Below are 27,975 nucleotides of genomic sequence, written 5' to 3' on the forward strand. Positions count from 1 at the left end.
TTCATTGTCGTCATCATCATTCATTTAACAATCTTTCTCTCTTCCTACAGGTACCAATATCGCCGAGCAGCTAGACGCAGCAAATATGGTGCAGATGGGCTCGCCACAGATGGGCTCACTCCCTCCCTCTACTGGTCCAACACCTTTGTCCCCAGTAGGCCCCCTACCCTCACCACATGCCGAGTTATACAATGCAGGCTTAGGAGCGCATGGCATGATACCAGGAGCCAGCGTCCCTCCTCCAACACCACCAGTTCCCATGGTTCAGGACAGTAGACCATTTGTATCTGGGCCACAGAATTCTCTTCCTGGAGGTGTGATACCAAAGACGGAGAGATTTGATACGTGACAGTGGTCTGAAACTGCTGAGTGTAAGCAGGTTGAGTGTCGTAGAGTACGCTGGGGTGCTTAGTCTGTTAGAGAAGAGCTGCATCATGGTGCCTAGTCTTGGTAGTCACTAGGTTTTACTGCATCCTTCAGTTTACAGTGCTGCCCTCGCTTGGAACTCTAGAATCACAAGCTCTTAGGATTAGAGAACACTCTCTTTCCTCTCATGGCATGGATTTGGAAGTTTTGTTCACAATTTCCAAAAAAAATTAATGCATCAGAAACATTTTCTTAGTTAGCAAGCAATTTAGAAACATAGAAAAACAGAAAAGCTTAGAGTGACAATCTTGTGTACCAAGAATTGGTGAAGGTGCGCAATGAGCAAGGCTCTTTATATTTAGAATTGGAATGAAATTATTTTTTGAGTGAGGACCACTGTACTGTCCTTATAGTTCCCCAAACGTGCTGCCCTTTGAAGGAAATTTGGTTTGGCAAAGTCCAAGAAAAATCTTTGACTTTGGCGGATTTGAACCCACAATCTCTTGATTAGATTTACCAGCATTCTAAAAACTAAGCTACAAGATCAGCTGGGAGCTTTTATACTATATGCTTTCTTTCATATTTTAAGCAGCCAGCGTGACTGCTAAATAAACCTGTAGAGACGTTTACTAACATTATACTTGAGGCAGTAGTAATGGGCAGTTAGAGTTCTCAGCGTGAACCAATCAGGAATACTCTATGGTTTTTCTGTCGTATCAGTGAGTTTCATTACTGTATTTCCAGCCTTTCCCCTTTTCATTATTAAACCACTGATGAACATTAAGAAATAGATTAAGAATATTACTGGCAGGGCTGTCATTACAGTCAATCTACATGGATGATGCCTGACCAGATTTTTGGAAATTTGAACAGAGTTTTTAAATTTACTTGTCAGTTTAGAACATTGCCAGCTAGATTTCAGAGTTGCCGTAGAAATTTCCCTAGTTTATTGACGGTGTGAATGATGAATTTTTCTTTACATTACATCATTAAGTATTTCAAATATAACAACAATTGTTTCCTAAGTATTTTGAATTTTTTTCAGTTAATGCGTTTTTTTCAGAAAGATTTCCAGAGAAATCTTCAACATTCCATGTATTCAAACGCCAGACATTACAAAGAGGAAGAATCATTTCATTCTCAGAAATACTGGCCATTTGTGACGTACAGTAGATTGACTGTAATGGCTGCCAGCATCTGGCTAATTTGTCTGGTAGTTATAGTGAAGATTAGCCAGCTACTTTAGAAACAACAACAAAAATAGAAGATTTTCCTTAGTTATGGCTGAGTACTCTACTGTACTTGTTGAGCTGACGTTTTCCAAAGCTTAATGACAGCCCTTTATTGATTAATTGTGTACATGCAATGCTTTCAACTGACCAGTAAAGAAGTTAGTAAAAAAATGGGGGTTGCAAAGAAGAATATGGAGCTTTAGTTATGTGATTGTAGCGTTATCAAAGATTCTCAAAATGGTCTGTTGTTTAGTTGCTGCTACTGGGGATGGCAATATTTTTGGAGTAGTAGTTAGCCTAAAGGTGCGTCAAGTCATCGTTGGCATAGTTTCTCGGCATCTTAGATTTTTCTCATAGAGAATGTTTAGTTTTTGGTAGCAAAACAGGTTCAAGCAGCTGATTTTGGATTTTGACCTTCAATAATCCCACCAGCAAACATTTTTAAATATATCCCACCTCTGTGCTTATTCAGAAATGTGTAGGTATGGTTTGTTTGTCAAGCCAAGTAGACAGCAATATTCTAAACTGAGTGTGTTTTTGAGCCATTAGTTTCAAAACTGGTGATGGCCAATGAAACAGAAACTGGACTATTAGACACTTATTCAATTTTGTTTTGTTTTGTTTTTTTTACACACATCTACATTTGATACAGTGTTTCATTTTGTTTCAGTAGTAATCTGTTGTTTTGGCCCTACTTCTGTTACGTGAAACTTAGAACTTTAAACAAGAAGTTCCACTATAAAAGGGCAAGCCCCTCCTTCATTTTACATCTTTGTGGATGTGAGATGCAAATTTAGATGCATTTCAGTCGTGTAAGTTGTTGACTCAAGCGTCCTCTGAAAAATATCCCTCAAACTTTCACAATATCACCACAGCAAAATAAGATATCAAATTCTAATTCGTTTAACAGTTTAATCTGAAAACTAAGCCGATTAATTTTTATCAGTAAGGGTCATAGAAAAAGATGCATGTTGTTTGTCGGTTGTTTACGCTCTGATGGTTGATTGACAACTGAAGGTGAGAATGGCCAGGCCAGGCACCTTTTATACGAGAACTTCCTGTTTAAACATTCAAAACTGCGACGAAAGGTCGTTAAAGAAATGGCACGATACCGCTTGACGTTTCAACTGGAAGTTTGGCTTCTTTTTTTTTCTATTAGTAGGTGGAAAGCACCCCAGTTAGCCTGTGACAGAATTGCAAAACAAGCATGACCTTGCTAACTTTGAGCTGCTGTGTTTTCGTGCTTATCTACAATCATATACTTGAGTGATGTATGTGTAATATAATGGGCCACGTAGTGGTAAATTGGAATTTTTGTGCTACCCTTGTACATAAACAAAATACTACAAACTTATTTTGAATGCATTGTCAGGTTATTTTTTTTTAATTTGGGAATTTTTGCATGCTGGTATCCTAGTTTTCATTAATTTGGTCTTACATTGGAGTTTAGCAAGCAAATTTAGCTAGTTGTATTAATAATATTATTATTGATAATAATGGTCTCTTCCCTAGCCTTTATTAGGTTGCCTGTTTGGGAGCTCCTGAAAGGGGAGGGGGTGGGGGTACTCCATAGTGTCAAAAGGGGAGGCTCCACCAGGTTCAACCCGTTACATATCCCTTTCACATACCAACTTTTACTGAAGTGGTACCTCTTTCAGAGACAAAAACCAAAAATTATACTGCCTTCTTAAACCTCAAAGACAAGTCAAAACCTCTTGTTTTCTAGTGGCAAACGCAATCGTTGCATTGTAATTTCTGTCGGGAATTTTTGCTTGGTCTTCTTGGATTTAATTGCTATCATTCCAACCCTATGAATACTGTTCTAAGCTCTATTCTCACTGGAGCCTGATAACCTACAGCTCCATTGTACTTGTGTACTTGTGTCTAGGAGCATTGATTTGTTGTTCATTCTTCTGTGCTTGCGACCAATAATGTAAGACATTGCAAATGGTGCAGGTTGCCCTGGATGGAACAAGGCACCCCTTTTAAACAGAGCCTCCCTGTACAGCTCACATTATGAAGTACACCCTTGTGGGGGAAGGGGGATTTACAGGCGTGGAGGGCTAGGTAGCTGCCTTTACACAGGTTATTAATAACAAGGGTCTGCACAGTAGTATCATAATGTCTGAAACAGGGCATGTGTTTTTGTTGAAGAACAATTTAACGATCAGCTTGTGAAGAGAATTTTCAAAGGCTGTAGTTCGAAAGAAGTTATTTTCTAGATTCAGGGTTCAAAGCTATTTTTGTGCTTCGTGAAGTTTGTTAGCTTACCATCTTACTTATCCAGAATCATGACAGACAGAAACAGGAATAAACGTCATATATTCTCTCTTTTTAAGCGACTTGTCTGTTTTTCTTTTGAAAGGGACAACATCTGTAGAGCATCCAAAAAAGAACACCCTTTAGTTAGCAACTGCTCTGGCATGGTTTGTGGCCAAATTGAACACATTTTAATTACATAAACATCAAAGTGTACAAGAAAAATGCATTTTAATGCAAGAACTGTAGGTGTTCAGCATAAAAAGGCCACGCAGTGCCTTTAAGTCATTTCCCTCCCACTGATGCCTAGTTTGGTTTATTGCAATCAACGCGAGTCCATTGTCCATTACATTGGTCTGTTACAGACATTTCCAATCCCCAATCCCAACATTTTCTCAAGCAGCATGAAACTTGAAGAGACTAAGGGGGTCTATGGGTTGCATCAACCATTTTAAGATTATGTCACCAAGAGCCCTCTTCTGTTCTGGTGTCTCCAAAATGCAAACAAAACCCCTATTTTTTTTTTTTTTTTTTTTCAACTTTTAACATAGGATTGAACTTATCATTCAAGACAAATAACAAAACTGTATATACATTAGCCTGTAAACACTGTTGTAAGCTGTGTCAAAGGGCCGGGTTTATGGAAAAAATCCCTAAACACTAGAGGAAAATTGCCTACCAGAAATATGTTATTTTAAGTTTTAATAGTGGGTGGATACCAGTGTTTCAAATAGATCTGATCTGATCATGAGTATAATACTTAACAATTTTCCTGTGAAATCACATGAAATATTGCCGGATACTTAGGCCAAGTAGGCTAAAATTGGGATATTTTGCAAGACTGAGCAGGATGTTTTATTATTCAACACATTGACATTAAAGCACAGTTTAATTGCAAGAAAAGCTGGAGACAATCTATTTTGCCATTTTTCTCCCGGACACACATAGTTATGTATATCGCAGGATATCTGTCTACTGTGGATGACGAATGTTCAGCGTACCATTACCATATTTGGACAGTGCTACAATGTGTTGAATAATAATATTATTGGCAATATCATGACATTGTCTGATGTCATCACTCAAGCAAGGTTGTGCTGCTCAAGCTACCTAATATAAACAAGTAGAGAATGTGTAAGCTGCTTGACTGCAATACTCCATTTGTGTGAAGTACAAGAAAACAGTAAAAATCTTGTGATTATGCTTCACTAGCCTGTGAATGCAGATGTATTTCCGGCTGTCGCTTCTCAGTGGAGAGAAGCGACAGCTAGCCAGAAATATGTCTGTGTTTGCAGGCTAATGCTTTACTGAAAATGTGTAGAAGTGGCCACGTAAGCAGTTTCAAAAGGTTTTGAAACAACTGAACGATATTTCTCCTGAGTACCAATAGTTTTCAGGGAAACCTCAATATTGGTATCAATATCGGCCACCCTTACTGATTTAATAAATTGGCATTTAATTGATTAAATAGCATAAAATATTGACAGTTCAAAAACAAAATAAGATTTATTAATATTTCAAAAAAGGCAAATCATTAATTAAAATCAGAGAGAAAGTGACCCAGAGCTTTTTCCCATGTAGCCCGCAGGAGCAGACACTTAAATTGACAGCTTTTGTGTCACCCCTGTGATGGGTGAAACAAAAGCTGGAAAAAGACACTCCTTCCAAGAAACTGAAGAAAGGAAAAAACTGAAACGGTTGTTTATGTGTGAAACATGCATTCATATTTATTGTTCGGTGTTAAGGTTAAATTTCTAAACATTTTGTCACCTCAAATTTATGTGACAAAACAGTTGCCATTTTCAGCCTACAGGCAAAAATAAATCAATGGTTGAGAGCCTATTGTGTGCATTGTTAAGCCAAATTTGCTGACTGAGGTAGAACTAAAGCATTTGTGGTGAAATCAGCCCATAAAAATTAGAAAATTTGCTCCTTTTTTGTTCAAATTGGGTGTGTTTAAAATTTGGCCTAAAATGCACTGAAGCTCCTTTTGCACTCTGTCCTTCAAATATTCAAATATAGATCACGGGGGGTGACAACTCTAACAAACGCTGTTTCGGGACAAAGCCAAAATTGTTCCGGGAATCTGGAGATTTTTCCTGGAATCAGGACACTTAAAAAATTTTTCCGGGAAACACGCTATAATTCCGGGACATAGCAGAAAAAAATCGCGACATCAAAGGAGATGTATCCCTTATTTGCTCAAACAACGTTTGTTAGAGTTGTCACCCCCCGTATAGATCAGCACTGATTTCATGGATGTAGATATAAATACTTGTATTACATATACATACACATCCATACATGTAAAAACTATGCAACTTCTGAGCATTTATCAATTTTTTCTCGCAAAATCACAAAATACCCTTGTTGTGTCCTTCTTATTATGTTTGAAGGACATGATTCAACATTTAAACAAAACAACTGATTGTATAATTTGCTAATTGCTATAATTTTTACTAATTTTCTTTAATTTATCCCTTCTAAGTATGGGTGGAAATTAGATTATTTTTCATGACTTTGTATGCGGTTTTGTGTTAAAACACATGGATTATCATATGTATTGGTATTTACAGACTATATAGTGCAGTGCTCTAGGAAAGGCTAAAAGGCCTTTCTTTCTACTAGTGTGTTTGTTTTTATGCATAACCAATTTTATGCAAATTGCATGGATTAAAAATTTCTTGCTGCTCGTTGTTTGACCAACCTAGACTAATGAACAGCCAGCCTAGACTGCTCTAAAAAGTTTAGTCCCAAGAGTTTAACCTGTGTTTTGCAGCATGAAGCACCTAGCCTAAGGAGCACAACTACACCTAGACTTGCCACAAGTTCACTTCTTAAGCGAAGAAGTCGCAAAAGTGAGTGACAAAGTTGTGACAGCGAACGACGAATGGGACCAACATAACATAAAGAGTGAAGAGGGAAAATAATATTGGAAAGTGAAATTTCAGCCACAAGATAAACTCACGACATCTTTGACCAAATTTCACGCCAAAACAGCGCGAAACCGCTTTAAGGAGCACATGGCTCTATAGCTTACGTGGGTTAACACCCACCTCCTTTGAAAGAGGCACAGCTCTCATTAGCTCAAGGCATAGCTGCACTTTTCAATTCCTGGCTAAAAGATGCACCTTTGAAGAATTCAATGAGTAATGTTTGCTTTTGACGTAGAAAGAACCATCCTCGAAGACCCAGGGGCAGATAGTTGGGTCAAAAGGAAGTTGAAACTAAACTTAGTCGCTTCGACTTCCTTTTGACCCAACTATCTGCCCCTGGGTCTCCGAGGATGAGAAAGAACGTACTCCTAATTGTATTTGGAGTCAAGATTATTTGGGACAATCAATCGATCAACGAATGAATGAATGGACCTTGGGATGCGTATCTGGCATCCCCCACAGATTTTGCAGGGGTGGATGACATCATCACCAACTTGGCAACGCAGAGAGAGCCTGCGATCGAGATCATCGAACACACTCCCTAATCTTTGATTATTACTAGATAAGTATTATTGCAAATGCAGCTACATAATTATGTAATCTTTAAACCTTCATGAACAAATATTCTGGACGGTTCGAATAATTTCTTCAATTTCTGCTTAATATATCACACCCTCAGTTCTAATTCTTGGAAAAACTACTTTTAATTAGCAAAAAAACTTTTTCTTTAACTTGCTTAAGCAAATCTGAAAGGAAACTTCTAAAATGTTTTGTCTACTAAACTATTGCCTTGTTCATTTTTGATTGATAAATAAATCTTGATCTTCCCCAAGGTTCCTCATTATCATGGTCTCTCTTCTTCCCATCCCTTGGAGCACAAGAGATAGAGGAAGAGAGACGACCCCATCCCCCCTTCCCTTCTTTTTACAACATCGTTAATGTTAAACCCAGTTTCTGTACGACAAACTATATTGACAGCTTTATCCCAGTCGCCTGCGGCATCTGCACACAGGCTAATTCTATTTGTAAAAAGAGTCCTAATGATCGTTACATAATGAAGCACATTCCTTTCGTGTCAAGCTGAAAATGCAGCGGGTTAATTTTGAATTGAAAGATCTTCTTAAAAACTTAGGAGGTTTCTGTGCAAGACACGAAGACGGCGACGGCGCTGAGTGTCCTTGGAAGGCGCCTCATCATCTTTTTTCTCATCTTTTTTCTCATCTTTGTTATCTGGATCATCATTTCTTCTGTAACTCCATAAGCCTAGCACTCCATCCCACTAAAGAAAAACAATCCAGTTTGTTGCATCAAATCTTTAACATTATTATAATAGCAAGCAGTATTTTTCATCAACATTCAATGCATTTGATGCAACAAAAAGATGAACTATTGTCAGAAAAAAATAATAATCTAAGCAGATGAATGGTTATGGATATTTTCAAACGTGTTTTGCAGAATCCATAATATTTTCACTTATAATTGAAGAGGCAGTGAAGTTAGTCTAAGTTATGTTTTGGGTCATTTTTTTTTTTTTTTTGTCAAAAGTGACTGAATGTTTCAAAGGCCTTTTCAAAGAATTATTATTGTCTTGAGGCCTTCCTTGTCAGTTTGCACTTAGTTTTTGCGAAAAAGCAGACAAAAAAAATTAAGCTGACATGCCGTAAAACTGTAGAGACAAAAAGAAACTTAATGTAACTTAATAAATATTCTCAAATGTGATCAACAGTTAGGTGAACTCACTGAAGTGCTGACAATCTCAGGTTGGTATGGATGCCAGGATACATCGCGTACAGTTGATCCCTGTTTATTGTCAAGGCAAACGTTTTTGATGTTTCAGTTTTGACTTTCAATACCTAGGGTTCGTTTCTCGAAAGTCCCAGTAACTTACCGGGCCCAATAAGTGTCTTTTGTGATAAATTAATGTTTATTAACAGAGCTCAATCTTTGTTAGCTTTGAATACTACTAAACTTTAAAATCTTATTATTCTATGAAAACATTGGCCAAGTACCATGTCTGTACTCACTGGGCAATCCGCAAAAAAAATTTAAAAATATACTAATTGGCACTTTCGAGAAATGGGCCATAAGGGGAGGCTCCACCCAAAAGGGCTACCTTTTTAAGGCTGAAGGCATATAATTAAAGGTAGGGATTTCATGAGCTGAAGTATTGAAAAGGGTAGGGAAAACTGTCAATTAGGTTTACAAGGGCCTTTCAAAAAATCTAGAACAGACCCAATCAAAAAAGATAGTGTTTCTACTGTAGGTGTGTGAAAGGGGTACTACTATTTCCTATAAAAGGTATATGGAAGGGTTACCCTAATTCTGTCAAAAATTTTGTATAAAAGGGTAAGGGTTTGCACCATGGGGTGGGGCCTCCCTGAATAAAACTTTCTTTCTTGTAAGTTAGGATGTTTCCTAAGTATCGTTTCTTGAAAATAACCTATTGTTACTTTGACTCAATACTTCATGAATCTGGCCCCAGTCCGGACACAAACATGAAATGTTATTTAGCTTCAAGGATACATGTCCAGTAAGTCTGGAGACGATCTTTCCTGTCAGCGTATCATAAACTGTAAAACAAGAGTGGGATTGGAAAAATAATCAATAAAAAAATGGTAAAAAACTTTTGATAAAAAGATAATAATTTGTTCTGATCAGTAGAATAAACTGGCACTTACTAACAACTGAACCTGTGGAGCATCCAGAATAGATATATCGCTAAAGAAATAAAATGAAAATAAAAAGTAATGATGGTTAATATTGTAGTGGAAGCAAAGTGGGATGCTTGTAAGACTTTTGAAGTTTGGTGGTTTGGCCCTGATCTCCACTTGTATTGGAGTGATTCAATTGTATCATATCCTGTCTAAATGAAAGAAAGAGGGGAAATGGGGAGGGGGATGGCACAGTGGTTAGAGCACTGGCCTCCCATTATGTGGCCAGGGTTTGATTCTTGGAGTCGGCGTCACATGTGGGTTGAGTTTGTTGTTGGTTCTCATCCTTGCCCTCCCGAGAGGTTTTTCTCCAGGTACTCTGGTTTTCCCCTTTCCTCAAAAACCAACAATTCTAAATTCCAATTCGATCTGGAACGTGTCCCCAATAAGTGATTTATTTTATTTATTTGTAAAAAATCCACAAGCCTACCTGCCCAGTGGTATGCATAGGAGAGAAGTAACATCGGATAAGTGTGTGTAATACACTGTGGCCACGGTATGTCATAAGAGATGTATCACCAGCTAGTTTGGCTCGTCTCATGGCTGGTGAGAAGAACAGCAGAGTTCAGTGAAACTTAACTGTACATTTGAGTTCAATTATATTATGATTTGTTGTAATTATGTTCAACTTACATTTTCTTGGGACAGGTTGCCAGCGATAGTCCCACCTTTGTGCTGCCACAGCTCGTTTGGTGGCCTGCAATGTTACAACTTATTAATAAAAAAATGTTACAAAAAAGTTATTATTTTAACATTTTGATTGTTTGTTTCCTGAAAGTGAATGAATGTGATCTGTGGGGCACTGATGTTGAGGAGAACAGCATTTACTAGCAGTTGGCAGCCATGCTGGTGATAAAATTCAACTCTTAAGGAGAGTGAATATTCAAAGCTTGCCTGGAACGGCTACTTTAATTTTTATGTCCACTGATTATCATATTACACTAATTCTACTACTTACTAGTATTTTAATACTACACCCCTCAAGCTTTTAGCTTTAAAATTTATCGACTGAAAATAAAGGCTATCTACCTAGTATCTAAATTATGATATGGTGTGTGCTACTCCTATTTTGGCTGAAATTATACTGGAGACTGCATTATGGCATAAACCAAGTGGCTCCATTCTTTGAGACAATATTATTGACATTTGATTCTTTACAAATATTAGAATTTTATTTAAAAATCAACACTTACGAAGATTCCTTCTTCATCAGAAAACCTTCTCATGTCCCATAATTTGATTGTCTGATCTTTTGAATTTGTGATAAGATGCCGGCCATCTCCCTGCCAACACACAAAAATCAGTGAACAAAGCAAATAATACGATGTTGCTTTTAATTAATTGGCTAGAGTCAACTCCCATAATAATAGACAGCTTTCGGGGCTAAGATTTGGTGGTAATAATAGAAATAGTCCATAAAAGTGAGATGTCCACATACAATATAATCAGGAGTCCACAAGGTGCGAGTTGACAGTACAGTTACGATACAATGCTCTAAAAAAGTATTGGCAGCTTGCTCTACAATAACTTACCCCTTGTTTATCGAGTTCAAGCTAAGCTAGTTTCCAAAAAATCAAGCCCCCCACCCCACCCCTGTAATGATTTACTCTGAATATACCGGTAAGCCCTTGGACTGTCATGATTAGCTGTTTTTACTGTTTCAAGCTGTTTTCTAAAGTTGTTTTTACTCAGCCAAGAACCATCCTGAAATGGAAAGTTCCCTCCAATAATAGGTTCTGCCCAAAACAAGCTCTCCCTACTCCCCTGAAAATGAGAATATTTAGGCCCTATTAAGAAGACACCTTTTCTAGAGAAGTAATAACACCCCTCAGTAGCACTTCTTGTTTTGGAAAAAAAAACTTGTCAATGACAACAGGGAATTACAGCTCAAACAGGCAAACATATAACAGGCATTGTAATTCAACACATTGCAACACTGCCCAAATATGGCCATGGTGCACTCGATATTCATCCTCCATACACAACAGATATCCTGCAATATACATAATTTCATGTGCCCGGGAAAAAAATGGCAAAATAAAGATTTCTCTGACTAGCTTTTCTGCAATAAAACTGTGCATTGTCATCAATATGTTTAATATGTTTAGAAAAGCCCTCTTCAGGGAGTGTCAATAAAGTTTGTATTGTTATGTATCCAGCTGCTCAATCTTGACAAATATCCCTTTAATTTTAATAGCCAACTCATCCTGTGGCTTCGTCGGCTAAGCATCAGGTGATATTCTGTGCGATTTCATAGGATAATAATATAATTTCATATTCAACAAATGAATGTAGAGCTGCATTACCCTGGGATCAATATGAGTGAGACCATCTGCATGTCCAGCTAGTACGCCAACTGGGCAGGGATGGCTCTCGTCCAACTGCCGGCGATCCCAGACCTTTAACAGACAAAACACAAAAACTTGATATTAAGTTAATTTGCAAGGGCTGGATTTCTTTCTTAGATTGGATCAAAATGGATTTATTGAAAGCCTTTTAGCCAAAATTTGCGGATTAGGCATGAGACATATTTATCTCTTGGTCTGTATACAAGAGACAAATTAAAGTTTCAAACAGTTCTGTAAGAAGAGCTGCCAAGGATACAAGGATGCAACGATACACCCACCATGGGTGAGTTCTGTTATGCTTTAGGCCAGTTATGGTAATTATGGTGCCCCACACCATACTGTTGCAGTTTGACAATAATAATTATTGAAAGGTTTTGATTACTGCATAATTTAATACAGCCAGAAGTTTCAGAGATAACCCTTTCAATTTAGTGTTTTTGTTTCCCCGCCTGGGGTTATTCCCAGAACATCTGACAAACATATAATTTTACTTGTAATGAGTACAGTACAGTGAAATTGTTTTTGATGCTGAAGTTCCTGATGAACTTTTCATAACTCTTTTACACCTTTTTAATGATTTTTAAAGATTTTCTTTGAAGTCATACAACCAAACTAGAAGACCTGTATGAGGCAGAAATGTTGTGTTCCAAGTTTACATTCACGACAGCACCTCTTGTAGTTCTTGGAATTGATTGGAATGGTTAATTGGACAGGATGTTATCAGAAAGATATCACGAAGAGGACAAAAAGTTGAACATATAAAAACTAATAAAAAAACTTTGCCATGTGGAAATGGTATGATGCGCAGTAATGACAATGTAATAGTCACTGTTCATGACTACTAGAATGGTGAACAAAATTTTATCCTGTACCTTACAGAGGCCATCATCTGCACCAGAGATCAAGATCTGAGAGCTGGCATCTGCAAATGTCACGGCATCTACATCATCCTCATGTGCTTGAACCTGAGAGGGAATTATAATAACCAATCAAACACAACCAAGAGCAAGCTATGGAGGAATGTAGAATAAGTCTGTAAAACAATAATCTGCAAAAGTTTTGACATCAAACTTTCCCAACCTGCAAGAAATTCTTGAAGCTTGGAATTATCCTTACAGCTGATTTCATTGGTGTGTGCAAAACCTAGGTTTTTTAGACATGATTTGCCAGCATGGCCACAAACTGGCTGCAAAGTGGTCAACACTACATGCAGTGAGATTTGTTATCAAATGAGTTCATTAAAGCCACTAACTTAAAACCATTTCCATGCTCCTCTTGGTCGGAAATCTAAATCTAATTCATCACAGACTACAGATGTACAAGAGCCTGTGTGAAAAAAAAAAACCAACGTAAAACCAGTGGGTGAAGATAAAGTAAAATAATTTAAAATGTCCGGTCCTAAGCAAGGTGGCCAGTGGTGATCACAGCTGATTTGAAAGCTCCTACAGTTCCTTGATCATGGTGATGTGGTGGTGTTGTAGTAAGACGTCAGCTTTCAGTGGGACCTTTGGTTAGAAGAGTGGATGGTTGGTGGTGCAAGGCTAGGTTAGGTCTCCTCACTGTCATGTTGTTTCCTTAGATAAGAAACTTTACTCCTTATTGTCTCTATTCACACACATGTGCAATTGGGTACTGGTAACATGCTGCTGGGGGTAACCCTGCAATGGACTTGAAGCATCCCACCCAGGGAGGAGTAGCAATACTCGAGTTGCTTCATGGCACAGAAACTGGGTTACAATTCAGTCGTGTGTGCTCCTAGTGAGACTTTACCTTTACTTGACTGTGCCTTGGATCAATAATATTCAGTTGGTGGGAAGAATGTATGTTCCAGTCGATAAGTGTCCTTGATGTGAACTGATATGAACTGTACTTATTGGAGTCAGGAAAGATGGTGGTCATTGTGGTTTGAAATGATAGCTCAAATATATTATCGTTTGTCACACGACTGTGTAACATTGGTGTTGAATGTGACATTTAAACCACTGGTGGTCTTCATCTGGTGATGGTGTGGACTGGCTGTGCATCAATATATATATATAGCACCACAGTTAATGGTCAGTTGTGCATTTTGATCTCCGCTTTGGTTGTTAGTAATTGGAGGATGTACTTACAGGTGTCAGTTTTGCACCAAAAGCAATAAAAAATTCCAGGTCTGCATATGTCAATGAAATCAGCTGTCATGTTTGACTGCTAATGATACAGACTTATTCTCATTCCCCCTTCCATCTCTCCTTCAACTTCTCACTCACCCTTAGAGTCCGTTGATTACTCCCACGATCATAAACATATATACATGCATCATTGGCTCTAAAGGCAATGTATACAAAAAATCAAAGTCCTACAAAATAAGTAGCGCTGAGTGGTTATAATACATGGAATATAAGCCCTCCATCCATTCTCACAGCAGAATGAACAAAAGACAGGATGCAAGAAAAATCAATCCAGACCCTCCTTGAAAACCACTTTGTGAAGGAGCTTTCTGGTTAAAGATTGATTCATAATAATAAAAAAATTTCAGTTGTCCCAGAACTGGCATATTGTCTTCTCCTGGCAACTGAAATTGTGTGTTCTGTTATTGTTAACGTGGAATTTAAATGGGCACAATAGTGGGATCTCAGAAAAGAAACTTATTGGGTAGGGCAATTTTTGTTTGACATACATTACTTGCAAAAAAATTCGGACGATTTTAATTTTGGACAAAAATAGTGTCTCAAAATAAAACCGTCCGAAATTTTAGGCGTCCGAAATTTTTAGAGTATAGTATAAAACTTTAAAAAGTATTTTCTGGGCGACGGCATCACATATTCAAAGCCAATGTACATGACATGGCTAGAATTCGGATTAGGCGGATTTGCTCAGTTGTTCTTTTTATCACTGGAAAGAAAAATATTTGAGACACTGCTTCAGGCATAAGCTTGATTGAGTTTGTGTTATTTTCTTGTTGGTGTATCCGGCTGTAAAACCTTGAAGGTACAGTAAAACTATCATTTTCACAGATTTTATTTCAGTCTAATTCATGTTTTTTAGTGGTAAATTTAATCTAGGCATGTTTCAGCGCAGCGTCCGCAATGTTTGTCTGAAAATTGTCCGAAATGAGGGAAAAAGTGTCCGAAAATTAAATGTCTGAAATAAAACGTCCGAAATTTTTTGCAAGTTATGTATTTTAGAGTGTAAAAACACTTGATGAACAATGCCAGAAACTACAGTGGAATACTGATCATTTTTTGAACCTCTGAGGGAAACTGAATTGGGTTGGAAAAATTGGGAGTTCAAAAAAGCGGAGGTAAAAGTCTGACCAAAGCAAATCTAAGGGAAGAACTTTAATTTGGTTCGAAGAATAAGGAGTTTTAAAAAATTTGAGGATTCACATAATCAAGGTTTCACTGTAACACAATAAGAAAATTAACAAACATGATTTCAGAATAGTCATTTTTGTCTACAGCATGTCAGTCTCTTGTAGGGGCCCTTCTCAGAAATGGGAGCTTATGCAGAATACAAAAAGGTGCAGTCTGAGTGGTAGAGTGAATAGCACTTGGACTTTTATTGAGAAAACCAGACAGTTGGTGGTTTTCAGCTAGGTTAGTGACAACAATTTTAACTCCACATTATCATCTCTCCCTTGGTAGGGTGCTAGCAACCCATTAGCAAAATTCTGACATAATGGAGACAAATATTGACTAGAGCATTCCATATGGAGGGAGTGGCAATATGGTCATACACACACTGAATGTAAAGTACACGTCTCGTGCTCTACAAAAGGACAACATTCAGGTAGAGACATTTCGGCTGAAACTAATAAATATTGCATGGCACCAGCTAGTATGGAACAAAGAAGGTGTGGTTCTAAAATATGTTTGTTAGATAGCGTGAAAACAAACAAGATATCTGGCTTGAGTATTCTCTGGTTGGAATGAATGAAAACCAGAAAGTAGTAAAATGGAAACTTAACAAATGGGTACCACTTGATCTAGCTGATTGCCGCCAATATTTAAAACTACTGGAAACAAAAATTTAATTTCAATAATTTTATTTCAGTGTCATACCAGGGCTGTTATTAAGCTTTGGAAAAGCTGCAGTCTCAGGCAGATTTCTTGGGACAGATCTCATCACACTGCCCTCTCAATGTTGAAATGCAAGATAGACTTGCTTGTAGAATTGTGAGTTGCAAGTAACAAAATTGAGCTGGGCGGGAGGGAGGGGAAGCATGGGAACAACAGTACTAGGTGTCTCAAGGAACCTTGTCTTGTACTGTACATGTAGTTCAACAAGGAGGAAGCTTTGAGTAGCTGGGTAACATCACTGACAGTAGTTGCCAGCCATAATAGGGAACATAAGCAACAATGACAGCGAAGCCAACAAAAACGTCACTTGAAAAATATAACTCCATCCTACTTCCACTACCTTGCAATTATTATTCCAACAGGTTCAAATTGTACAATGTGGCTGAACAATCCAGGAACTAAATTGGTAGGAACGGTGTTCAAAATGAGAGAGAAAATGAAAAAAATTATGCCTTGTGCTCAAATCTTCCACATAACCTTGGCCATCTCACCTTGTTGTTGTGCACAGGACAGTGAAGAAATGTACCAGAATAATTATTTAAAATACATGTCTGATGTAGTGTTCTCATTGCTGTCGTCATCATCGTTACTTTAGATCCTTAATAGCAAGGTGCCAACTACTAACAGCCCTGATCAGACTCTTCTTTTTAGCTACGTATTTTGTAACTCACCCTGCCAAGATTTCCGAATTGTCTTGTGAAAATTTAATTGAAAAAGCACAAAATCTGGAGTCCTCTGGGCTAAAGTAAAGAAAAGTAAAGTTTAAAGTCATGTAACTTGTAAACGAGGTACTCTGTAGAATGTGCAGGCCTCAAAATAATATTTTTATTTCACCACTTCAAGAGCATCCATGAAAAACCCAGTAGCTGAAGAGAACTAGATACAGTCAAACCTGTATATAACGGTCACCCTTGGGAAATGGCCAGGTGACCATTATATACAGGGTGACCGCTGTACACAGGTTTCCTTTAAACTCCCCCAGAAGTCAATAAATAGCATTTTTATGTACAAATTATCACTCAATTTACGTTTTAGTGACAATAACGAGTAACAGCAACACAATAATCAGGATAAAAAGAAAGCCTATAAAATGCCCATGGCGTACTTTTACGGAGGTGTAGTATACTCATCTAAGTTTCCTTGTAGGAAAAGCTTTTAATGTAATAATATGGATTTTAAAAAAAATCCGTTATAGTTTTCTGATATTTCGGAGCTCGAAACTTGATTTCATGTAGTATGCCATTGACTTTACTTAGTGTGAAAGAAAGCTCGTCATGTCCAAAGTACTGAGCAAAGTCTTTCAGCTGCTTTGCAAGCCCAACTGCCTGTGCTATTGTCTTATTCATCAAGGTCAAGTTCTGCGGCATCGCTGCCTCTCCTTCGCGTCTCAGGGGGGCTAGCTGCAATTTCACCATCTTCGTCATCAAAGAGATCGTTCAGACCTCCTCCCTCCAGTTGGCATTATTCGTTAATCATAACCCAATTTCGTGACCGTTATACATGTATACAGATAGAAGATAATGAAATTGTGCATTCAGGAAGTCTAAAGGGTGACCACGTCCGTTATATACAGGTGATCGCTTTATGCAGGTCAACTTATAACAGTAAATATAAGGGACGATTTTAGGGAAGTTGTTCAGTGACCGTAATACACAGGATGACCGCTATATACTGGGCCATTATATACAGGTTTGACTGTATATGTAAAATAAACTCACTTTAAACATAAAGCTGTGTGTGTTTCATGATCTCCATAGATGTTACAAAGATGAACTATGACGAAGAGGATCAAAGAACAATTATTATCAAAATAATTGTTAAAACCAGACTGTATCCAGATCTTCTCCATGTTTGGGAGAGAACACCTGCTGTTCGTATTAAGGGTACAAGTTAGATTTATGTTGAGAGTACCACACAAAAATTTTCATGAAACTTTGAGCAGAGAGACACCGGCATAAAAAAATTATATTTATTAATAATTAAGAACTAGCCATAGTTTAATGAAATGCTAAGTAATTAAAAAACGAGCAGGAGTGTTTTATCGGGTTTTAGACCCGATAAAACGCGTGCTGCGAGTTTTTTGAACAGCTTCAAAAACATTCCAGGAAAAACGTGTGTCAATAGAGTTCATAACAATTATTATGCTTTTGTAAATGTTGGAAATTAGCATATGAAAAAACATTGCATACTAATGAGGAGTGTTTTATCAGCTGATAAAACACCGCATACTAATAAGGAGGAGGTTTATCGATATAAAGTCACTGCATGTGATGTACTATGGGTTTATGAACTGAAGATATATTTTTTGTAAAGGTTGCATCTATGCGTTTGCAAAGTAATGGTTTGAAAATTTGTGTGAAAATGGTGATGCAACTTGCATTGGACCCTTTTCATTGACCAGTCAGATTGGAGAATGTGTGATCAATTTTACTTAATGTTTTCTACAAAGACATAATACCAGGGTATGGTATGATATTATGATACTATAAATTAAAGTTATTTTCCTTGACAACTTGTGCAGATTTTAAGATTCCATTTTTCTGTTTTTCGAAATAAAAATTGTTAAATTAACAAATGCACTCGAATTTGGCTGAAAAAAAGTATTTTTTCATAAAAGTAGCCCTGCCGCCCTTAATAATAATTTTTTAATAGCCTGAACATAAACAAATTATTGTTACAACTTACCGTAGTCAGACCAGCTGGAATAGATGAGGTACTGTTGATCAGGGCTAATGAAATATAAACAATGATGCAGAGGTCAGATCAAATGTCAAAGTTCTAATGTGATTAACAAATCTGGACTTCACTTTTGGCAAGAGTTGTTATCACATTAGAATTTTGTTTTAGCTTTAGACTGAGAAGAAGGGAAATCATTTCAAGATCACTTGAGTTGGTTCAGTTTTTAGTTTTTAGGCTGAAGTTGTAAGCTTGTTGGGTGAATTTGAGTCCTTAAATCACAAAATAAATAATTAAGGAACTGACACAAGAACCAGTCTGTATGCATGTCAAACTAGAACAAATGTAGAGAAATTTGAATGCCAAGGCCAAATCATCACCTATGCCCCTTATTGTAAGCAATATGACAAGAAACAAACAGCACCACAAAAAGGTACTGTTTGATATACATTATATGGCTTTCACTAGAGCGGTCACAAATTATAATAATTGAAGGGCTGGGGGCATAACCGCCTAATGTCGAATGTGTGGCTGTTTTTTTTTTTTTTTTTCGGATATGTCTCAATTTTTGCATGTGGGCTTCGTTTTAGTCAACAAACACTGCCCTGTATTTTTTTTTTGTTGGTTTGCTCTTCGTTTTCGAGAAAAAACGTATGCAAAAAACTCAGTTTTCCTAGCGGCATCTTTTGGAGATCTTTTGTTGAACGAGAAACAAAAGAAACCTTTTATTTCGCTGAACAATGAAGTCAGCGAAGCGTTGGATTAGCCGCTCGCTGTTCGAGCCGATACAAGTAATGTGTTGTTACAATTGAAGCGCTTTTATTGTTGCTGTTTCGTTGGCGCAAGCGATTGACGCGCTAAACCAAGGTCCGGAATCAATTACATTTTTCGTGCACCGGTTCGACACGAGGACAGTGGTTTTTTTTTTTTTTTTTTTCTCTTCTTTTTGAAACCAAAACATCCGTTAAAAAAGTGCTTTCGAAACTGCTAGTGAAAGCCATATAATATTACATGTGTATCAAACAGGCCCCAGTTGTTCAAAGAGCGAATAACTTTATCCAGTGGATAAGCTGCTATCCAGCTGATAAAATGTACTCCAACCAAAGCTTTTGGCAAGTTTTTCACACAATCCCATGCTTAGATTAGACAGACGCTTCTACTTTATACACAAAATTATAGGGCTATAAGGAAATTCTTGTACAAGATTTATCTGCCACATAGCGACCTATCCAGTGGATAAAGTTAACCTGACCACTCTTTGAACAACTGGGACCAGTACCTTATTTTATTAATTTTTTTTGGATTCTTTTCAAAAGTTTGAACCAGATTAGATGAGTCAAAATCTGGGATAAAATCACACTCTTTGTACCTGTAATCAGTGTCAATTATACTCCAGCCCACATCTCTTGCTATAATGTTACGGAACTCTTTGAACTGTCCATGTCTTGTATCGTATAAGCGAATGTGTTGATCTGTAAGGTAAAAGACAAATCAGCTAATGGTTCTAATTAGTCAGCCATCAGAGGTATATGAGCAACTATTGGCAAGAATTCAAATTTCTACCTAATTTGTCTGATTTTCACTAAAAATGAGTATACAAACCATGACTGCAATGTTTCAGTTTGTTGTGTGGTGAGATTTCAGAAAACCTAATTTAGTTTTTGTTGATTTGAAATAAGCTCCCCTGTCAGGCTGTGGCTTAAAGGTGAAGTATCACACAAATTTGCTGTTAAATGTTTGTCTGTCAGCAGAAACAAATAAATAATTGTCAAGTTTGTTATAAATTATCACCCCAGTGCAATAAAACTGTCGATTAGTGCCTCTGGCTAGAGACAGAGTAGGCCGGTATAGATTGAAACTTGAAAAATGTTAGGCTAATGTTTTTCAAGTTCTCGCATTTTTGTTTCCAAAATGCGCTAGAACAGATCACGAGTTGTTCCTTTCAAGAATTGAGTTGATTTCTTTCCTCTCGTCGGTCATTCTAGAATTATTTGGCAGCTGATTGAAGGTCTTATTTCATCATTTTTTACAAAAGATACCAAAAATCCTATTTAATACAGCTTTCGTGATAAATTAATGATAATGACAACTTTGAGCAGGCTGGGGTCAGATCCACGAAGCCATCTTATTGTAAATACAAACCTGAGTTTAAGTACTGATTGAACGCCAAAGCCTATATTTTAAAGAACAATACTTAGGATAGTAAGTCAGAGAACTTCACAAGTCTAACCGTGGAGCAGACTCCCAAAATGTTATGTTCAGACCTTTACCACCTCTGGAAAACTAGTTTGCAGATTCTTATATGATAACATTTTGTATTTGTCTTTCCCGAAAATTTAATGCCTCTTATTAAACTTAATTGACCATTATCACATCTCGAATGAAGTTATTTAATATGATTAATATACAGGTCAAACCCAAATGTATAAATTTATAAATTTAACGTAATATCCTATTTTAATTTACAGTTGTTTGCTTATTATGACATGGCCTTTGGGCAGAAGTGAGGCTGGAGTTACTTCGTTTGCCTCCCTGGTTTTTGAATGAAAATCATGTTGTTCTCACTCTAAGTAGTTTGTATTTACATATGAAAAGCAGTGAGGTTTGTCTCAAACCAAAGTCAACTAGAGCTTTGCCTCCACTCAAAGGTGCAGTCACCAAGCACACAACCGTAAAATCTGCTATTGGTATCTTATGAAAGGTACTGATATTAAGTTTACAAACAAGCAAACCTTGACAAGCCGAGAGAAAAACATTGCCATCAGTGGAATATCTGCCACAAAATAACTTGTGATGATACTGGGCTTTTGATTCCATTTCATTGGGAATGAAACTGCAAATAAAAGAAAGAACAAAATAAACAAAACATCATAGATACAACAACATAATTATTAAGGAAAGCCACTGATGTGCAGATAAACTCTTTAACCAATTTCAACATTAATAGTTTCTGTTATGGATGTCTTGACAGCGTTATTAGTGTCATGTTGTAAGAGCGCACAATGTATTACGGATATCGGACGAGCACACCTTAGTAAGATGGTGGAAATGTTGATGTTTTTTTCTTTTATTAAAGATGGTCATAATGCATTGAGTTTTGAGCCAATTCATTATTTTACCAACCGCGGATCCCGAGCCCAACATTGGATGTGTAACAGTTTTCCTCACTGTTCTCCATGCTGGGGGAATTTGTTTAAACAGTAAGACATTAATATTTATTTTTGATGATCATTTTGTTAATTCTCATGACCTGTATGTTTGGTAAAGTAGTGATTAATGTAGAGAGAAATTAAATGCTGGTCACTATTGGGGGTTAAAAGGTTAAATTCCTCTGTACCAGTAAGCATAAACGGGGCTTGTCAGTCCTTCTTCTTTATTTTGTGTATCACATAATGTAACCTCCATTAGAGGCAAAAGGAAAATGTGTCTGTGGAGGGAGGGGAGGGAAGGGGGGGTGGAAGGGGGAGAGGATTGGCTGGTCCGATTGGTTATTTTTTTTTCACTTAAGTGTAGCCCACTGCCTGAAATAGAAATTACAGTCAGATAGTTTGCGTAGTTTGTGGAGAGCACTGACAGAGAGACACATATTCACATTATATTTGATTCATTATGGACCCTGCTTCCTTGTCTGACTTTCTAGAACTTTTGATGGATCAGAGAATTAACTCTGCTGTGTAGGTTAAAGTGCTAATTAAAAAGTGAACCCATGAATTTCTCACTGAGCATAATAGCCAAAGTGGGAAATTCATGGGCTCACTTGAGCTCTTTAACATGACTGTATCAACAACGTTGATAACTAATTAAAGGTAATTTGGCCACCATAAAGAGATTTGAGTGCTGACATCTAGAGCGTTAGCCCTTGTTTAGAGCAAGTCACTCTGATTTGCTTGATTCAATTGGACTAAATTCGCTCTGACGAAGGGCTAAGTAAACACTTGAAACATCACCCCTCAAAATCTATTGATGGTGGCCAATTCCCTCACAAACTCTGTTGATAAAACCAAACATTCGTTTATGCACTCCACGGACACACCACCACATTCTCTTTAGAAACTAAACCCCCTTATCTAGAGCTTTAGGCGGGGATAGCAATCAAACAATTCAGTGGTACCCATTTATAACATAGGTCTATAGAGCATAATCAGTTTATAGTAATCACAGCTAGATAAGGGACTGGACACTACATAAGAACTACTAACTCTAAAGTAGGGACCTGGCACTAGTTTGTCATCCCATGTTGGTCTTGTTTTGTTTTCTCATCATTCTGTTGATTCAATATTAAACTAATGCCCTCGTGAAATGGATGGACTTCCACATGTATATAGACTCCTATTAAATCTTGGCAGAGAAGGAAAGACTCAAACCCAAGCCAATACAAGAGCTGCTTGTTTAACATCAACTAAAAGCAAACCTGACTTACTTGGCATAAGCTGCAGCTTTATCACCTTGGGAAAAGTTGGGTCGATGGCAAAGAGAACTTTCTCTCTACAAATCAATCAGAATTGATGGATTTCTTAAGTTAGAATCAAAAAATGATGATCTAGTCAATGAATTGCATTCAGAAGAGATCAAGGAGAAGGTCAAATGCATGAAAGAGAATTACATGTATGGTCAGTACTAGAGAACATGAAGGCCACTGGCTACAAATTGGGAATACTGTGAGGGTAGCTAAAAACCAGGTGAGGACATTTTTACAGATGGCCTTTGCTCTGAAACGAAGTCGGGGTTTAAAAAAGCAGGACAAGCACAAGTGAGCAATACAAGCAACATGCTGGTTTTGGTTATCAAAACTAAAAGACATTCAGGATACACATTCTAACCTTGTCTTGAAATCTCACAAAGGTTTATTTAATAAACACAACAAAAGCTTACAAAGTCCACCATTTAGGCTAAAGCACATGGTTCTCTTGTAATACCACACTGCCCATGTACCGAGTGTTACTAGGCAACAATGAAATGTAATAATGGGCGATTCCAGAAAATATCCATACGATACCATGGACGGCTTTTAGGATTTCCGAAGGGGAGGGGGGTTCACGATTATGGAATTCTGAGGGCATGGGGGGTACTTACGATTGAATATCCAAAGGCACTGGTGAATTCCACAGGTGGGATTTCTGAGGTAGAAAGTGTAGAGTGAGTTCCTTGAAAACGCTATTGTAGTGGACTTTTGTAGTTCGTAAATTAAATTATCCATGAACGTATGACCGCGGAAGCAGAAGACAAGCATCAATAGATCGTCCGATAGATCATGATACATTTTATGTACACTACATGAAGCATATGGGTTGAGAACACTTTTCGTGCACACTACATGACATATAAAAGGACGCAACAAGACTCGACGGTTTATTTGACGGCTTTTGACGGCTGAAAGATTTTAACTGTCTGAATTTGAGCTATTCTGCTTTGTAGACGTCAAAACAGCACAAGAAAACAAAGAGGAGTAAAACTGCCGTAAATTGTGTTCATTATTATAGCCAAATTCGGACTTAAAAAGAAGTTTTCGTAGCCTGGCCACTAGCGGTAGGTTTTTCTTGTCGCTGAAGAGTAAAGCTTGTCGCCTAGCGCCGCTAGATCACAGCCCTGAGGAGGCATAAATTCATGTTCGTTTGTTCATGTAGGTGTTGCTAAGTTGAAAATGTACTTCCCAGAAAAACCGGAAATTCTGAAGGGGAGGGGGGGCTCACGATTATGGAATTCTGAGGGCATGGGGGGGGTACTGCATTTTGGAATTTCCGAAGGCAAGGGGGGGTTAAAATATGGAGGCCGTCCGTTGTTGGGTATGGATATTTTCTGGAATTGCCCAATACCGCTGAATATCATGACAAACCTTCTCACCAATATTCTCCCAACAACCCCATTTGATGTTAATATCTTTTGAGTTTATTGTAAAATACAATTCTGACAATCCACACTGAAGCATCTATGCAACATTCTCCTATGTGGACATTTCTCTCACCTATCCGTATAGAGACTGACAGACAATTTAATAGATATTGTCTTATACCAATAGGTTAGATTTGAGTGCCCCAAGGAAGTAGCAGCTTTGGATGCAACATTCCTCAGACTTAAGATCAAAAACAACCAATTACTGTGGTGAACCAAAGTTGAATTAGGAAAGTGATGTACCGTGTGAAGTCTGGAACAAATATTATGATTATGGAGGTGATTATTGACTGTCTGACCACTTGATAAGAGGGTGTCTTGTTTAAACAGGCTTTCCTGCAAGTGAAAAAGAAATGGTTGGATGGATGGATGAGTGAATCATAAGACAAACTGTGAAATTACAATTATATTACATATATTTAATAATAAAAGTCTTTACGTGTAAGTTCTTTATTTTAATACTTTATGACAGCTCATTTTTGGTGAGTGATAATATTATTAAAGGTATGGTATATATTCACATCAACTATGAGACTTACATCAACAGACGAGGTACTTGGATTTGGATCAACTATAAATAGATACAAAGAGAAGAAATGGTTGGTTCTAATTAGAAGCAGATAATAAGAAGTTTGTTTGTTTATTTATAGTCTCTATTAATAGTTGTTAAGATAAAAACCACTGTTTTGGAATTACTGACTTCAGGTAGGTACTAAGGTACAAAATAACTAATGCCTTTTTTGTACCCCAAAGAAGGCAGTAATGCTGAAATATTGGTTTTTATCTAACCAACTATGCCTTAAGATATATATAGTACAAGATAACTAATATCTAGTTCAGAGCATTACACAGAATATGTGTTGTTATCAACTCATCTAATTAAAACACTCAATATCAATTACATAATTTGTAATAAATATTTTAATAACACTATTACAGTCCAACTGCAAAAACCATCAACAATAGAATAATATTATTTCTAGCAAATTATGGATAAATATTGCATTGGGAAGGAAAACCACTCAAATATGAGATATTATTTTATAAACTACAAACTGTAACTGAAATTATCTGTGGCTTGAGATGTTTTATTGTAGAACTTTTGTCACACATCTGATTGCTCATACAACTTATTAGACATTCCAGAAATAATTCTAAGTGTTCATTTTTTTCGCATTTTGGCTGTAATAAATTGTATACCCAGCTATCGTGCTAACTTTTTAACAACTTCTTTTTCATCTTGCCAATCACTATACAAGAAGTGGAGAGGAAGAACTGTACAGTTCAACATTTGCCTTCTAACAGCTCTCCTTCTGGGTCGCATTGGTGACACAAGCAGTAAAGTAAAGATAAAGTTGCACTTTGAGCCTGAGCATTGCTACTCCATCCTGAATGGGATGCCATTTCATCGCATGGTTATCCTCCCTTCCCCCTCCAGGCATTATGTTGCTAGTACATGTACCCATTTATACACATCTGGGCGAAGAGAGACAATTTCGAGCAAAGTTTCTTGTCTAAGGAAACGACAAACCCTGATCTTCTTTTCGAAAGTTCAACAACCTTACCACTGCACCTCCACCAAAAATTTACCAACAGCTTCCATTTCAACTTGCCAATCATAATACAAGAAGTGGAGAGGAGTTGTACAGTTCAATGTTTGCCTTCTTAAAGCTTCCCTACTCGCAGTCGTTATAAATGATTATCGTTAGCCAATTGGAACAGAAGCCATCAGATAGAAGCCTGCAAGAGCAGACGTCTTACAAAAGCTGGAAAAGGCATCTACTCTCACGGGTTATCACAAAGTTTTTAATAATGAATCACAAAAATTTGTTGTATGGCAACAGGATGGATTGGTCACACAAGCATCACAAAACTCAATCCAGAAGTCACTGAAATTAATGTTATTATTAATAAGCATATTTAATAAATTTTTTCACAAGCTTAATATTCGTACTTGGCGGAACAGGAACATTGCCACGATGTAAATCAAAATCGTCGTCATAACCTTCATCATCATCACTATCACTTGAGGACAGACCATGGATAAGATGGATCCCACTCCCACTTGCAGTGCTGGCTCGCACAACACGGGCCTGACCACTAACAACAGAAAACAATAACAAAACAGTATTAAAAGTACTATAAACACTGGTAGATAAGCTGACTATATTACAGATCTCCATTTTTGTCACAAAATGTTGTTCTTACTCATTATCAAGAACATCTGGAAAGGGTTCAATAAATTCTAGTATTATATAAGAGTTCAGTACAGAGACTTTCCTTCACACCCATGCCAGGTTAGTAAACATTTCTTTGTGATCATAGAGTATAGCATTTTAATGCAAAGACTTCCATGCTCTGTTTGAATGATCAATACCAATTGGATTGAGATACACAATAAAAATTGGAGTCTGCTCATAGCAGCTTGGGTTCTGAAAAATTGGACAGGGAATGCTTGGATGTGCCTTTTACTTTTATACCATAACTGGGCCAAAGAAGTTTATGACAAGAAAAAGCTAGCAAGAATACAATGTGTGTAGACATATGGACCCAATGTGACTGCTGAGAAGATCAAAATCTTCCAAACAGAATCACATCCAGAGATGAAACTAGAAGTTCAAATTATGGCATCATGCACATCATGAATTTATTTGACTTGTCAGTCATTATGATAATTATGTTAATAGGGAGACAGGATATTGAGAAGAGAATAATCAACAAACAGCTGCCCCTCTATAATTTGTGAGAACAGCAAGTGGAGATGCAGAAGCTGCCCAACTGAGAATTCACGTGTCAATGTTAAGCTACAGGTGGAGGCTTATGCCAGGCTTCCCGCTTCCCCACACCAGTGATCTAGGTGCACTTTTGATAATATTAAAAAATTTAAAAAAGGTAGTTATACTTGGTGGTCCATTTCTTGGCTGGCTGGCTGCAGTGCAGTTATCATGACTTTAGTCAAAATCAAATCAAGGAGTTCACGCTTTTCGAATTCGCACAGTGGCACCAGATAGAAATCGTACTTAGGGTTACATAATCTGAATGATTGCTGATTCATTCCAATATATAGAAAGCTTATGTACTATGAAGTTTATATGTTGGTATGGTGGTGAAAACCGCAAACTCTTAAAGAATACCACCAAGGAGATACACTAATAAAAAGGTACAAGGGATTTAATTCTCCTTTAAAAGACGCCGTGTACCTTACCTTCGCAGCAGAAATGCAAGAACGCTTACAAGATCCGACTCATTGTCACTCTCTGTGTCTTCACTGACAGCAGAATTGGACTCCTCGTGCTCTGAATTAGAGGACCCTCCTCCTTCGTTACCCGAGCGACGGGTATGCCTGCTACCCATAGTCAGTCAAGAAGGGCAGGAAACCTCTCAGTTGCTTAGAGAAAAGAGAGTGCTTGGGTTTTCTCGCATGATGACCTCGCAAGATGAGCTGGTCTGTTTTGATGAAAGTTATGGACGGAAATGAAAAGCCTCACTTTCACGAT

General features: G+C 37.4%; 2 protein-coding genes across 3 annotated transcripts in view; one reads left to right on the plus strand and one right to left on the minus strand.

The window, feature by feature from the left end:
• Window positions 1-3,936, plus strand: part of LOC146480336 (hepatocyte nuclear factor 4-gamma-like) — a 29,067-nt gene extending 25,131 nt beyond the window's left edge. For both annotated transcript variants that reach the window (XM_085109488.1, XM_085109487.1), the window contains exon 6: window positions 51-3,936. In XM_085109488.1, coding sequence (XP_084965614.1) covers window positions 51-349 — 299 coding nt within the window. In that variant the 3' untranslated portion in view covers window positions 350-3,936. The remainder of the gene's footprint in view (window positions 1-50) is intronic.
• LOC146480337 (DDB1- and CUL4-associated factor 11-like) lies at window positions 947-27,959 on the minus strand. Its single transcript, XM_085109486.1, has 20 exons — window positions 27,684-27,959; window positions 26,433-26,578; window positions 25,018-25,049; window positions 24,722-24,814; window positions 23,010-23,074; window positions 21,322-21,422; window positions 19,959-20,061; window positions 18,599-18,642; window positions 17,632-17,686; window positions 16,585-16,653; window positions 14,102-14,159; window positions 12,725-12,817; window positions 11,811-11,903; window positions 10,698-10,787; window positions 10,138-10,201; window positions 9,935-10,047; window positions 9,472-9,511; window positions 9,317-9,363; window positions 8,534-8,593; window positions 947-8,072 (listed from the first exon to the last, which is right to left on the minus strand). The coding sequence occupies exons 1-20, from the start codon at window positions 27,830-27,832 to the stop codon at window positions 7,914-7,916; spliced, it is 1,674 nt and encodes a 557-aa protein (XP_084965612.1). The 5' UTR covers window positions 27,833-27,959; the 3' UTR covers window positions 947-7,913.
• Between the last annotated feature and the right edge of the window lie 16 nt (window positions 27,960-27,975).

This window comes from Pavona decussata, unplaced genomic scaffold, assembly GCF_977016875.1.
Source record: "Pavona decussata unplaced genomic scaffold, jaPavDecu1.1 SCAFFOLD_53, whole genome shotgun sequence".
In the NCBI taxonomy this organism is placed as follows: domain Eukaryota; kingdom Metazoa; phylum Cnidaria; class Anthozoa; order Scleractinia; family Agariciidae; genus Pavona; species Pavona decussata.

Excerpts from the sequence above, each read along its gene's own strand:
- LOC146480337 (XM_085109486.1), bottom strand. The coding sequence starts at position 27,832 with ATGGGTAGCAGGCATACCCGTCGCTCGGGTAACGAAGGAGGAGGGTCC. Across the intron at positions 23,075-24,721 it reads TTTGTTCCAGACTTCACACG|AGAGAAAGTTCTCTTTGCCA; the intron begins GTACATCACTTT and ends ATTGATTTGTAG. Across the intron at positions 16,654-17,631 it reads CACACAGCTTTATGTTTAAA|CCCAGAGGACTCCAGATTTT; the intron begins GTGAGTTTATTT and ends TCTTTACTTTAG.